The 14,442-nt window shown below is 40.0% G+C and overlaps 1 protein-coding gene across 1 annotated transcript in view; it reads right to left on the reverse strand.

Moving 5' to 3' along the window:
* Positions 1-14,442, reverse strand: part of LOC101341390 (uncharacterized) — a gene marked incomplete at its 5' end in the record, with an annotated part of 229,369 nt that overhangs the window by 834 nt on the left and 214,093 nt on the right. The window contains 3 exon segments of the mRNA XM_023727725.1: positions 718-919; positions 4,731-4,882; positions 5,706-5,860. Of these exon segments, the coding sequence (XP_023583493.1) occupies positions 718-919; positions 4,731-4,882; positions 5,706-5,860 (509 nt within the window).

The raw sequence follows: 14,442 nt of genomic DNA on the forward strand, positions 1-14,442 counted from the left end.
CAGCTAGATGGTGCCCGGCTACCACCACTGAATGTTCTGACCGGGATCACAACAGAGGGTTCTGGACAAAGCTAGAGAAAGATGTAGAACAAAATTCTAACTCACAAAAAAAGACCAGATTTACGGGCCTAAAGGAGACTGGAGAAACCCCAAGAGTATGACCCCCAGACACCCTTTTAGCTCAGTGGTGAAGTCACTTCCGAGGTTCACCGTTCAGCAGTGGATTGGACAGTTCCGTAAAACAAAATGGGACTAATGAGGTACAGCAGTCTAGGAACAAGGACTAGAAGGCTGAAGGGGACAGGGAAGCTGGTGATAGGGAACCCAAGATTGAGTAAGGACACTGTTGACATGTAATGGGGTTGTTAACCATTGTCATAGGGCAACATGTGTACTGTTTAATGAGAAACTTTTTTGTTCTGTAAACATTCATCTAAAGTGAGAATAGCAGCACAACCGGAAGAACGTAATCGATGTCACTGAGTTGTCCATGTAGAAATTTTTGAAATGGTGTATCTTTGGCTATGTATATTTTCACCAAAAAAAAAAAAAAAGGTCGAGAAGGGAGAGGGTTGACAGGTTGTGGGCTTGTTAACCAATGTCATAAAACAATATGTGTACTGACTGTTTAATGAGAAACTATTTGTTCTGTAAACCTTCACCTAAAGTACAATAAAAAATAAATAAATAAATAGTCAAAACCCCACACAGTATTACCCACAGTGCAGCACACTCTGATTAAGGCCCACAGCGACCAACACCACCTTTCACAGGTGAAGACGGACTCCATTTTGGCTCCAGGCTCTCTGACAAGGACCTTCTCACAGTAATGGTACTGCGATTTACTGTGGGCCTCACAGTGCAACAGCACCTTCTGCAGTTTTCCAAGTGACACTGCTTCCACTTGAAATGTATCTATCTGGTGCAAGAGACAGAGATAATCCCCACAGAAATAACTAGGTTCCAGCACATGACAAATACAGGCAATAATGACAGCCCAAGGATTGTCATAAGCAGCACAATTCTTTACAAGAGATAATGTCACTACAGTTAGCATCAAAAAGGGGCTTAAGGAAAGAAAAATAAGAAAATAACTTTTTTATCTTTAAAACTATATTTCTGGCTGTACTTTTTTCTCCCTCTCAGTTTCATTTACTCCATTTGTGGTAACATCCAATGTAATAAATAAACAGACCCTAATACAAAGGCCTCCAATCTGTGGCTTCTCTCTTGCTTCCACCCCTGCTTCTGTGAAGCAGTCTGTGAGGTGGTCAGGCTGTCAGCCACATGGCATAAAAGATGCTGATCTTCTCTGAGGCATGTGGGAACACGTTTTCTCTTTCTCTCTCCCTTCTTTCCCTCCCTCCTTCCTTCTTTTCTTCAATAACTCCTCTCCTGCAACTTCCTCTGTAAACAATCACCCAGCACATGCTTGGATTTGTTGTGAAAGAGCATCCTGGAATCTTCATTCCTAAATCGAATCAGTTTGTCCTGTCAAAAAACTCACTGGCATTTCTGAAGAGATGCAGAGCCTAAAGTAAATGCTAGCAGGTTGGAACAAAAAGAACAGCTTCAAAGATTTCTTCCATTGTTTGGGAGAATTCTTTCTTTCTTTTTTTGTCATTGAGTCAACTCTCACTCACAGCGACTCCATGTGTGTCAGAGTACAACTCCATACGGTTTTCAAGGCTGATTTTTTGGAAGTAGATTGCCACACCTTTCCTTTGAGGTACCTCTGGTTGGACTCGAACCTCCAACCTTTCAGTTATCAGACAAGTGTGCTAACCTTGTGCACCACCCGAGGACTCTGCTGTTTAGGAAAACCACCCTATAATTACCTGAGCAAAGGGTCATAAATTTAATGAAATCTGAGAAATTCCCAAAAATGACAGTTGACTGTTACCCACCTTCATGGTAAAAATGCAAATATTTGCAAAAAGAAAAGTATTCTTTGTATCTTCTGTGTGGGATGGGTTGTCTTCATTGCTGCCTGCACTGTTACCATGTTAAATTTCAATTCAATATTTGAAGATATACTGCCTAGGCCTCAGCTGTTGGTTCCATATTGTCAATGGAAATTTTCTCTTGTTTAGACCAGACCAAGGCCATTCAAATCCAGTGCCAGCTAGTCAAACCTCACTCATAGTGACTCTATAGGACAGAGTAGAACTGCCCAATAGGGTTTCCAGAGCTGAAAACTTTATAGAAGCAGACTGCCACATCTTTCTCTCTCAGAGTGGCTGGTGGGTTCAAATTACCAGCCTTTAGGTTAGTAGTAGAGTGCTTAACCACTGCACCACCAGGGCTCCTTGAAATGTCATTACTAGCCCAATAATGATGCTTCTGTAAATCAGATTAAGGTTGTGCATCTTACTGGGTGTGCCTTGATGGTCTCATTGTCACTATCTTGTATTAACAGTGTGCCTTTACAAAGGACATTTCATGATGCGCATCACTTGTTATAGCAGATGTGCTTGATGCTCTGCCCTATGTCCCAGGGCCCATTTTGGGGTTCATCTACTGCTCTGGTTCATAGTTTAGGCATGCTGTCAGCTTTCTATCTTAATCCCCTGTGTCTCACTGCCTCTTTGCCTAAGGGCTTCCCCTGGGGGAATAATTCTAAGGGATGTTCTTCAGGGTTCCTCTGAAGGTCCCTAGCAAGAAGGAACCCCAGTAGTAACCAGCTCGTTAATATTGCTATATTGGCTTTTCTCCCATTTCTACATCACTTTAACCAGTCCTTTACTTCCTAGGTGCTTACTAGATCACCTCCCAGGTAAACTATCTGCACCCAAGTCTTTGTCTCATGATCTGCTTTGAGGCAAACCCAATCTAAGATACTTAGAGATCCAGACATATTGCCTGCATCAGCTTTCTGGTTTCTTCTTGCATGTTAAAGTAACTTCAGTTTTGAAGATGATCAGACTGGGCTATTTTATGTATGTTGCTGGCTTTTGATTAAACCACTGGACATCTTGTGGGGAAAATGGCACCAAGGAGCACAATCAATGGTTAAGACAATGCTCTTTATACAAATAGATATTGCTGATTTAGAAATAGATATTGCTGATTTAGTGACCCACCAGATACTCTTTAATGAAGTAGAAACACTTGAACTTCTCAGGGCAACTGAAATGGCTTAGTAACTATCTGTTAAGGAAATCTAACCAAATCTTTGCAATATCTGTAAATATGTGTAGTTTTTAGATCATGGTGTTATTTCTTGCATATTGTATACTTCTATATCCCAAAAAATACAGTATCTTTCAGTCACATTGGTGCTTCCCTAGTTCATGGTTAAAGATGTGTGTTGTAGCTAGTGTGAAATAATTCTTGAAGTCATTCGGCATTTTCATTACTTTACATTCATTACAAGCATTGAGAAAAACAATAAAAACATATAAAATCTAAAATAAACCAGGGAAAAAAACACTTTCATATCTCTGATTCTGAACTTCAGAACAGATACCATTAAGCCCCACATACTGACTCCTCTTTATACTCTCATTGTACTATACCTCCCACCAAATTTTAATCTCAGTCCATATATTTCCTTCCCACTCCAGTAAATTCTGTACAAAATGATGAATTATGAAAGATTAATCATGAAAATGATTTACAAAAGGCAATATGTAAAGAAATCTCAGCATGCCGTTGCACGTGGTGTAGCACCTCTACAAAATGCTGCATGCTAGCCAGTAGGGGCAGAGCCTGAACACATAGCAGAAAGTGGCTTAGTGAGAGGGTCTTGGACTGATGGAAAGCTCTGAGGGTCATTTAGGTGATAACTTCACTGATCACTCAGCCTAATACCAATAATAAAATCATAATATCTACATTTTTGTTTCTATTCGAAATTAATAAGTCACTTGTGATTGTCAGCAAAAGTTGGGACTCATTTTGTCTCATCCAAAGCAGAACTAGCTTTCCTACTTATTCTGATGAAAACGTTTGTGTAATCTGCAGTATCAAATAAAAGGCGTAGGTGAACTTTGAGATCTTTGATGTTTCAAAATATTCCATGTGCAACAATAACAAAAAAAGCTTGAGAAACAACACTTTCAAAGTGGTTTAGGAGTCTTCTTTCTTAAAATTATACCCTTGTGTTACATAATCCACATTCTTAATTTCAAACCCCCAAACCTTCTTTCTGTATACAACAAAATAACAACATTACAAATTAATTAGATTGATGTATATCCCACTGCAACTTCTCAAACATCTAATATATAAAAATACTCTTGCTTATATATAAAAGACAAAAGGAAATTGTGAAGGACTTTAGTGTTAAAACAATGTAGTTGTCCTGCTCAAGGTGTTTTAAAGAAAGGCCATTGTGTTATTATATAAAAGATACTCTAATGGCCCTTCTATGACCTGATCCTTTAGAATAATTTTTTTGTGTCTTTCAGTCCTGTCTGAAGATGTTCATATTATAATTTTCCCTGGTATCTTTTCAACTTATCTTTTTTTCTTTTTCTTACACTATCACTAATTTTTAATATCTTTTTCTTTGTTCTATTATTCATTGCTTGTTTAGCGTGTCCGATTTTTCATTCAAGAATAAGTTTACAACAAAGCACATTAGGAAGTCAGGTCAAGGAAAACTTGTGTTAAAGATGTCCTAAAACCAAAGCTTGAAGAGTGACAAGCACCTCTTAAGTTTAAATCATGTGGTCATCTTCAGAGGGATTGCTAAGAACACAGAAAAGTTATTCATACAGACTTACCTGTCCACTTTGAAATTTTATTAGCATGTTAGATTTGTACATGAGTCTAAGACCAGAGTCTCCTCTCTCTCCATAGAGACACAGATAAACTTCAGACTCCGTTTCTGCTTGCTTCAATTGCCCAGTATGGACATAAACATGGTATCTTACTACTGGCAAAGCAAAGGGGAGGGAAGAAAATTGCAAATCAACCACCTTGGAATTCATACAAATAGAGTCCAGATCCAAGGGTTCTCAAACGAAAAAAAAACCAGACCCGTTGCCGTCAATTCCCACTCTCTGCTAACCAAAAGGTCGGTAGTTCAAATCCACCAGGCCATCCTTGGAAACTCTAGGGTCACTATGAGTCGCTATGATGAAGGGTTCTCAGGCTATAGCAAAAAAACATCGCATGAAAACTCCTCTCTTCTGGAATTTCTGTATCTACTGAGGGACTTTTGTTCCTTCTATTATTAATTTTACTTCTAAATAGGCATTTTTACACCATGAATCCTCAAAGGGTTTATAGATTTATCAGAAAGAGAAATAAAAGATTTTTTTTTTTAAAAAGAGTGTATTCTCCTCTGTATGACATAGAAGGGCATTTTATGCCTGGTATTTTAGTAGCAAGGGTGACAGTGTAATTGTACATAATGCTTAAAGTTTAAAATGACTTAAGTTTTGATGAGGACATAAATCAAAAGTGAAGTGATGGCACGAGGTGGCCACTGTCTGGCCCAAGCAAAGCCAGATGAGGGGTAGCTGTGATCTTTCTTTGCTGTCATAGCCTCAGTCTCTGTGACTGTAGCTGGGTCCTAAGAATCCAGATATGCCAGAAACTCATGCTGTGAATCTGAAAAGGTCACTTCTTAATGGATAAGACAACTCCTTAGAAGTAGGAAAAATATTCTGTAACTAAATAGTTCCAAAGTAAATTTAAGTGATTATAAAACAATTTGTATATATAATATATGCTACTGAAGATTAACAACACACATGGAAAAATAGCTTGTCCTTCTTTCACTATAGGAAGCTCACAGACAATATCCCCATCTGCTCGGATGCAAGATAACCATGCATTGGCTGCAAAATCTAGGGTCTTCTTACTCTTCATATGATGCATGGTCACCGGGGATTAAAAGAAACAATGGCTAAATTATGTGATTCCCAATTTCTTATACAATTCAGAATTCAAAATGCAGCCCAGGAATCACTAAATGTACTGCACACTCTGATGATGGTGGTTGTGGTATGAGTAGTAGTAGTAGTTATTGCTATTGCTTATTGCTTATTAGCCAGGCATTATGCTAAGTTATTTATATTAATTATCTCTTTTAACCATCACCAGTCTATATTCTGAGTACTCAATACATATTTATTAGTAGTAGTGGTGGTGTTATCTGTCACCAGTCAGCCCCTGATTCATGGCAACCCCATGTGTTGCCGAGTAGAACTGTGCTGCATAGGGTTTTCTTGGCTGTAATCTTTACAGAAGCAGATCACCAGGCCTTTCTTCCAATTATTATTAGTAGTATTATCACACTTAATCATAGAAATTAGAGATCAGAATTCTGAACTAGTATTTGGGATTGTTGTAGTTCCTGTCTAGCACGCTCATCCAGTATGCTCAGGTTTCCTATAGACAGTACAAGGAAAATTTCATCCAAATGCTCAGTCCTTTATTATCAGAAAGAGAAATTCTATTCCAAATCCCTGACTCCTACTCAGGTGAGCTGACTAGGCCTTTTTGGAAGACATATAAAAGCCTCCTTTGCCTCTCCCCTTCTAAACCAATCTGAAGTAGCTTCTCTCCCCTTCTTTCTCCTAGGCCCCATCCTGAATTGTCTAACTTATCAGTAAAAGAGTTTCATAAACAAAAGGCAAAGCCTCTAACTTCAAAAGAAAGAGATCCCCAAAATCTTTGGAATCCCAAAGCTGTCTTCTAAGCCCTGTCTCCCACTCATCCCATTTCCCCAGTAAGGCTCTGTAGCACTTCTAGTCTCTAGGTGCCTCATTGTATAATGCCTGCATGCTTTCTCTCAGATGGCCCTTTGTATCTCAGGCAGGAACATGTGAGGAAAAGGATGCCCACTGTCCTCTAACAGCAGGGACTAACATGGTTTTAATTCCTCTCTGTGGGTTTACCTCTTCTGCTAATATTCTCCCTATTTAGCCCTTCAGTGCCCATCTTTAATGCCAACCAGGACTCACAATGCAGTAGGGACCAGGTGAAGTGGGGTAGAGGGTCGGGACATCACTGTGGCTGGAGCAGCCACCTTCCTCCCTGCCCTAAGCACCACATCTTTCTTTCCTGCCTGTAGGGATTGATACTAAGTATAATTAATAACTAACCATAATTACCACCATCTATATAAGTGTCCTACTTTGCTTCACATATATTATTTAATTAAATATAAATTTAGTCTTGGATTTTTTAGAGAAGAAATTATATCCAATCAAAATCACCAACATTTCCTGAGAGCTAAACATGTGTGCGCTGTTGTTAGCAGCCATTGAGTTAACCTAGTCCTGCACCATTCCCATAATCGATTGTAGATTGGACCATTGTGCTCAATAATGTTTTCACTGGCTAATTTTTGGAAGTAGATTCCAGGCCTCACTTCCCAGTCTATCTTAGTCTGCAAGCTCTGCTGAAACCTCTTCAGCATCATGGAAACACACAAGTCTCCACTGGCAGATCGATGGTGTCTGCGCATGAGGTGCACTGGCCAGGAATAAAATCTGGGCCTCCTGCATGTAAGGCGAGAATTCTATCACTGAACCTCCACTGCCCTCTAGTTGTGTGCTAGACACTGTGTATTAGATAAAGAATATATTTGGATGAGAAAGGTTAAGAAAAAAAGTGCTTTTAGAAATCCTACTCTAAAAATGTCATAAATCATTTTATAAAAATGTGTAATATTGCTACCCATATTATATACTCAATTTATATATATATATATTTAATAAAAGCAAATAGTCATCAACACGTGTTGGACACTTAAAGTGTTTACAGTATTATACAGTATACAGAATTATACCAGGGAAGGGGCAGGTACTAATGTAAGTCATTAGTATTTTCTTTTAGGAGTCAAAAATAGGAAAATATAATAAGGTTTAAATGTACTCATTCTCAGAGGGAACAGCAAATTATATACAAAGTCAAAGCTTGAAGCTCGTCCTATGCCTTGCAATAACACCCTGTTTGTTACAAGGACTCTACAAGGAGGATCAGCTATGGTATTTCCAATTGATTGATGGACTATCAAATGCAAAATGCATGCATTTATCTTTGGTTCCAAAGAGCTGGTACAACTTTTAAAATGTTTCAATAAACTGCTAGAATCTTTTGAGATTAAACATTTGACTGCAGATTTTGTGAGAAGAAGGGCTTTCTTCTGTTCATTGAACTAGAAAATCCTCAAAAACAAACTATTTTTCTTACTGCATTTCAGAACTTGCTTTTTTCCTTTCTGTGGTTCTTTCTAGAACCCTGAAGTGAAGAAGTAAATGAAAAAGAACAGGAATTGAAAACATTTAGAAAATGCTTTAAAACATCAGTAAATAAATAAATATGGCAATTTCTTGCCTAGTTTAGTTAATCTCAAGACTGCCTGGAGCTTACATGAAGGTTCCTGTAGCAGAAGATTAAAAATAATAACAAATGCACCAAAACATCTGATTCACTCCAATTCAAAGGCTCAGAAGAAACAGCAGGTTTCAAGAGAGTTCCTATTCTACTTGGACCAGTTTATCCATGTAACTTGTAGTACTCTCTGGAGAGGCAGCAAAGCCAAGGTGAGACCATGGAGGAGAGCCAGGAGAAGGGACTCTGGCCTTGCTTCAGCCACTAATTCTGTGTGAATTGGCCAAAGCACTGAGCATCTCCAGACTTTGTCTTCATCTGCCCCTCACACATGCCAAGGATCGGTCGTACAAGATGACATCCTCCCCCTGCAAACACCAAGTAAGACTGTGGTGAACTCCCTTCACTGAGCACTTACAACTTACAAAGTATTACACATATTCTAAATTTTCTTAAGTAAACAAAATGTGTTTTATTCATTCCACAGATCTTTATTCAACACCCACTACAAGGTAGGAACTGTTCCTAGGAGTTAGGGTTATTCTTTTAAATAATACAAAGTTCCTGTCTCATGTGGCTCCATTTCTAGTGGAGGAAAGACAATAAACAAATAAACAGACAAAAAAAAATAAGGTATCAGATAAGTGATGTGTTATAAAGAAAATCAAACAGTTTGATGTGATAGAAAGCAATTGAGGGCTTACTGTAGTTTGGGTGGCAAAGGTCACTCTAGAAAGTAGAAAGCCAGTGTGCCTGAGCACCATTAGCAAGGGCAAGATGGTTTGAAAAGACGTTGAGATCATTAAGTTTGTGTGTCAGCTTGGCTGGGCCATGACTCTCTGTGGTTTGGCAGTTATGATGTTGTTTGGCAGTTGTATAATGATGTGATCACCTCCATGATGAGATCTGATATAAGGTGATCACCTCCATGATGGGATCTGCTGTGAGTTGCCAATCAGTTGAAGGGGAGTTTCCTTGGGGGTGTGGCCTGCATCCAATATAGGTGGACTTTCTGGCAAAGTTTGTGGGCTTTTGCTCACTCTGGATCCTGCAGCTGGCTCCTGTTCGTCTGTCCCCTGGTTCTTCGGACTTGAGCTAGTAACTTACCTGCCATTTTGGCTGCAGATCAGTCTTCGTGCATTCTGTGAGCCAGGGCCCTGCTGTCCGACTTTCTGATCTTTGGTTTGCCAGCCCCTGTGGCTACATGAATCAGGAGAAGCCTCCAGCCTGACCCACAGATTTGGGACGTTCCAGCCTCTACAACCAAGTGACCCATTTCTTTGATATAAATCCCCCTCTATACATATTTATTCACTTTACTGTTTTGCTTCTCTGGAGAACACAGCCTAAGATAACTAAGGGTCACCGCTCCTCATTCAAGAGGAAACGCCTCTTTTGAACTGCACGGTAAAAATATGTGGCCCTTACAAACCAGCCCTTAACCTCTTTGAGCTGCAGCTTCCCCATCTGTAAAATGAGGACAATAGTGGTATCCACTCCATGGGGGACAGTAAGACTTTAAATGTGACAGTCTCCAAAAAGTGCATATGTAGTATCTGTGTCAGGCAGGTATTCCCTAAATGTCATCTCTGCTCTATCCCAGGGACACTTCAATAGAAGACAGTGACTCCAGAGCACTTGACATGACCAGGACATCACAGTGAGGCTGGGGGTTGGGGGATCTCATTCCACCAAGAATGAAGAACCAGGAGACGGGTGCATCCTTTGGACCTGGGGACCGTACACTGAGAAGCTCCTAGACCAGGGGAAGGTTGATGAAAACGAACTTCCCCCAGAGCCTTCCCTTGGAGCTGGCACCCTGAATTTGTACTTGTAGCCTCCTAGACTGAGAAAGTAAATTTCTCTTTGTTAGGCATTCATTTGTGGTATTTCTCTTATAGAAGCACCAGATAACTAAGACAGAGAAGAAAGAGGCAGGCAGGAGGAAGACATGATCTGATTTTTAAGATATCACTCTGGCTACTATTTGGAGACTGGATACTAAAGAAAAAAAAGAGAAGATGATTATAGAAGACTTTCAGTAGAAAGGAGAGAAAAAGTTGTGGTTTGTGCTAAAGTGATGGTAGTAACATGGAGAAAAATAGACTCAAGGTATGTTTTGGTTATATGAAACAGGTGATTCCTGAGGGATTGGGTTTTGGAGGCAAGGGAAAGAGCAATCAAGAACAACTTGTAGGTTTTGGCTTGGATAACTGGACGGATGTTGATGCCATCTACTCAAGAGTAAGACTGACTGACAAACAGGTTGGGTAGGGAATCAAGAGTTCTGATTATGCTTTGTTTAATCTTTTCACTTGATATTCACAACAACTTGTGAGATAATCAGGACAAGTATTATTGAGCACTTTTTTAAAAAATTTTTCTTTGTTGTACTTTAGATGAAGGTTTACAGAACAAATAGTTTCTCATTAAACAGTTAGTACACATACCGTTTTATGACACTGGTTAACAAACCCATGACATGTCAACACTCTCCCTTCTCAACCTTGGGTTCCCTTTTACCAGCTATCCTGTCTCCTCTTGCCTTCTAGACCTTGTCCCTGGGCTGCTGTGCTCCATTAGTCTTGTTTTGTTTTATGGGGCTGTCTAATCTTTGGCTGAAGGGTAAACTTCAGAAGTGACTTCATTACTAAGCTAAAAGGGTTTCTGGAGGCCATATTCTCGGGGTTTCTTCAGTCTCTGTCAGCCAGTAAGTCTGGTCTTTTTCGGGAGTTAGAATTTTGTTATACATTTTTCTCCAGCTCTGTCTGGAACCCTCTGTTGTGATCCGGGTCAGAGAAGTCAGTGGTGGTAGCTGGGCACCAACTAGTTGTACTGGACTCAGTCTGGTAGAGGCCATGGTAGTTGTGGTCCATTAGTCCTTTGGACTAATCTTTCCCTTGTATCTTGTTTTCTTCACTCTCCCATGCTCTCAAAGGGGTGAGACCAGTGGAATATCTTAGATGGTTGCTCACAGGCTTTTAAGACCCCAGACGCTACTCACCAAGGTAGAATTTAGAATATTTTCTTTATAAACTATGTTACACCAATTGAGCGAGATATTCCCCAAGACCATGGTCCCCACGGCCCTGCGCCCAGCAATTCAGTCCCTCAGGGAGTTTGGATGTGTCCATGGAGCTTCCATAACCTTGCCTTGTACAAGTTGTGCTGGCTTCCCCAGTATTGTGTACTGTCTTACCTTTCACCAAAGGTACCACTTATCTATTACTTATCTAGCATTTCCTCCTCACATCACTCTCATCCCTCCTAACCATCAAAGATTGTTTCTTTTTGTGTGTAAATCTTTTCATGTGTTTTTACAGTAGTGGTCTCATACAATATTTGTCCTTTTATGATTGACTTATTTCACTCAGCAAAATGTCCTCCAGTTTCATCCACGTTCTGGGTTGCTTTACAGATTATCATTGTTCTTTATCATTGCATAGTACTCCTTTGTGTGTGTGTACCATAGTTTGTTTATCCATTCATCTGTTGATGGGCATCTAGGTTGTTTCCATCTTTTTGCTATTGTGAACAATGCTGCAATGAACATGGATGTGCATATGTCTATTCATGAGACGGCTCTTATTTCTCTAGGATATATTCCTAGGAGTGGGATTGCTGGATCGTATGGTATTTCTACTTCCAGCTTTCTACGGAAGCGCCATATCATTTTCCAAAATGGTTGTATCATTTTGCATTCCCATCAGCAGTGCATAAGAGTTCCAATCTCCCCACAACCTCTCCAACATTTGTTATTTCCACTTTTTTTGATTCGTGCCAATAATGCCGAGGTGAGATGGTTGCTCATTGTGGTTTTGATTTGCATGTCTCTAACGGCTAGTGATTGCAAGCATTTCCTCATGAGTCTGTTGGCCATTTGAATGTCTTCTCTGGTGAAGTGTCTGCTCATTTCCTTTACCCATTTTTAAATTGGATTATTTGTCTCTTTGTTGCAGAAGAGTTGGATTTTCTTGTAGATTTTAGAGATTAGACCTTTGTCTGACTTGTCCAAAAATTTTTTCCCAGTCTGTAGGTTCTCTTTTTACTCTTTTGATGAAGTCTTTTGATGAGCATAAGTGTTTAATTTTTAGAAGATCCCAGTTATCTAGCTTATCTTCTGGAGTTTGTGTGTTTTTGGTTATGGTTTGTATCCTGTTAATGCTGTGTATTAGGGCCTCTAGTGTTGATCTTATTTTCACGTCTACAAACCTTACAGTTTTGGGCTTTATATTTAGGTCTTTGATCTATTTTGAATTAGTTTTTGTATATGGTGTGAGGCATGGGTCTTATTTCATTTTTTGGCAGATGGACATCCAGTTTTGCCAGCACCATTTGTTAAAAAGACTGTCTGTTCCCCATCTGATGGACTCTGGGCCCTTGTTGAAGATAAGGTGACTGTAGGTGGATGGATATACATCTGGGTTCTAAATTCTGTTCCATTGGTCAATGTATCTGCCATTGTACCAGTACCAGGCTGTTCTGACTACCGTAGCTGTATAGTAGGTTCTGAGGTCAGGTAGTGGGAGTCCTCCTACTTTATTTTTCCTCTTCAGTAGTGCTTTACTTATCCGGAGCCTCTTCCCTTTCCATACAAAGTTAATGATTAGTTCTTCCATCTCTTTAAAGAATGTTGTTGGTATTTGGATCGTGATTGCATTGTATTTGTAAATTGCTTCGGTTAGAATTGTCATTTTCACAATGTTGAGTCTACCTGTTTATGAGCATGGTATGTTTTTCCATTTATGTAGATCTCTTTTGGTTTCTTGCAGTAGTGGTTTGCAGTTTTCTTTGTATAGTTCTTTTACATCCTTGGTTAGATTTATTCCTAAGTATATTATTTTTTTAGGGGCTACTATAAATGGTATTGTTTTCCTGGTTTCCTTTTCATCATTCTTTTTACTGATAAATAAGAATCCGACTGTGAGGACTTCCAGAAACATGGTGCTTTAGGCAGATGCACAACGCTGTCCCTCCACAGCAAAGATCCAAAAAAACTAAACCAAACAGAGAAAACAGCGATCCTGAAATCCTAAACATCAAATGAAGAGATAAAGAACTCAGCCAAGCACCAAATGGAATAAGAAACTGAGAAAGAACAGAGAGCGAGGAGACATACATGGAGAGGACCCCTATCTGCTAATACAGCACAGTTCCGCCTTCTTCGACTCCTACCAGAGACCAGCAAATAGGGGGTAAGAGAAAGCAGCTTCACAGAGCTTCCAGCAGGAGACATAACAACCAGTAAACAGTGTTATATGCTTTCCCACCCCCCACCCTTCTTCACTCCCACTTGGCCTCCTCTGCTTCCCCCGGCCACAGTCTCTTGACCGGGAAGCACCGGCTGCCTGGACTCCACCTGCCCGCACTGGACAACTCACTGAGTGCCATTTGTTGGCTGCTGATGTTGCTTTTTTCCCCTTCTTTTGATTTCTTCCTTACCTCTCACCACCTCCCCCTCCTTTTGCTCAAATACTTGGCTCCGTGCTCCATCTTTGCTTCTTCCTGAGAGGCTGTGGAGCTCTGTTCAAGTGTGGAACTGCTTCCTGGTCTGTGTTGCCATGCTGGTAGAATCCCAGGGCTTTTTGTTTGTTTGTTTTGCATTGTTTGTTTGTTTTTCCTTTTCTCGAGTTGAGAGCCTGTTCTGGCTGGGTGGTGCTGTGTGGCTTGGGACCTACACCCTCAGCTTGTGCAGACACACGGAGGGATCCCTGAGAGCATTTCTTTTTTGGGTTTTTTTTTTCTGTTTTTTGGGGAGTTTTTCTTCTTCTTTTTAACTTGTTTTGTTTTCTTTTCCCTCTTTTTCCCTTTTTGTCTTTCTTCATTTTCATTTTCTCGTCTCTCTATACCTTCCTTCTCTTCTTGTCCCCTGGATACCTGGTACTGAATACCTCTACGCCTCCTAACCAGGCTGTACTTCAACACCTGGGTACAGCTTCTCCAGACCTCATAGCTGCACCACTGGGATCCCTGGGAGATTTGCTGTTCTTTTTTATTTCTAATTTTTATTTATTCACTGTTTCCTTTCTTCTTGCCCATTTGGCTTTTCTTAACTTCATAGTCTCTCATCTCTCCACTCCAACAGCAATCTCTCCTAGCTCTCTCACTGGTTTGTTTGTATGTTTTTGGCTCCTGTTACTCTCTCCT

The sequence above is a fragment of the Trichechus manatus genome, unplaced genomic scaffold (assembly GCF_000243295.1).
Source record: "Trichechus manatus latirostris isolate Lorelei unplaced genomic scaffold, TriManLat1.0 scaffold00018, whole genome shotgun sequence".
Classification (NCBI taxonomy): Eukaryota; Metazoa; Chordata; class Mammalia; order Sirenia; family Trichechidae; genus Trichechus; species Trichechus manatus.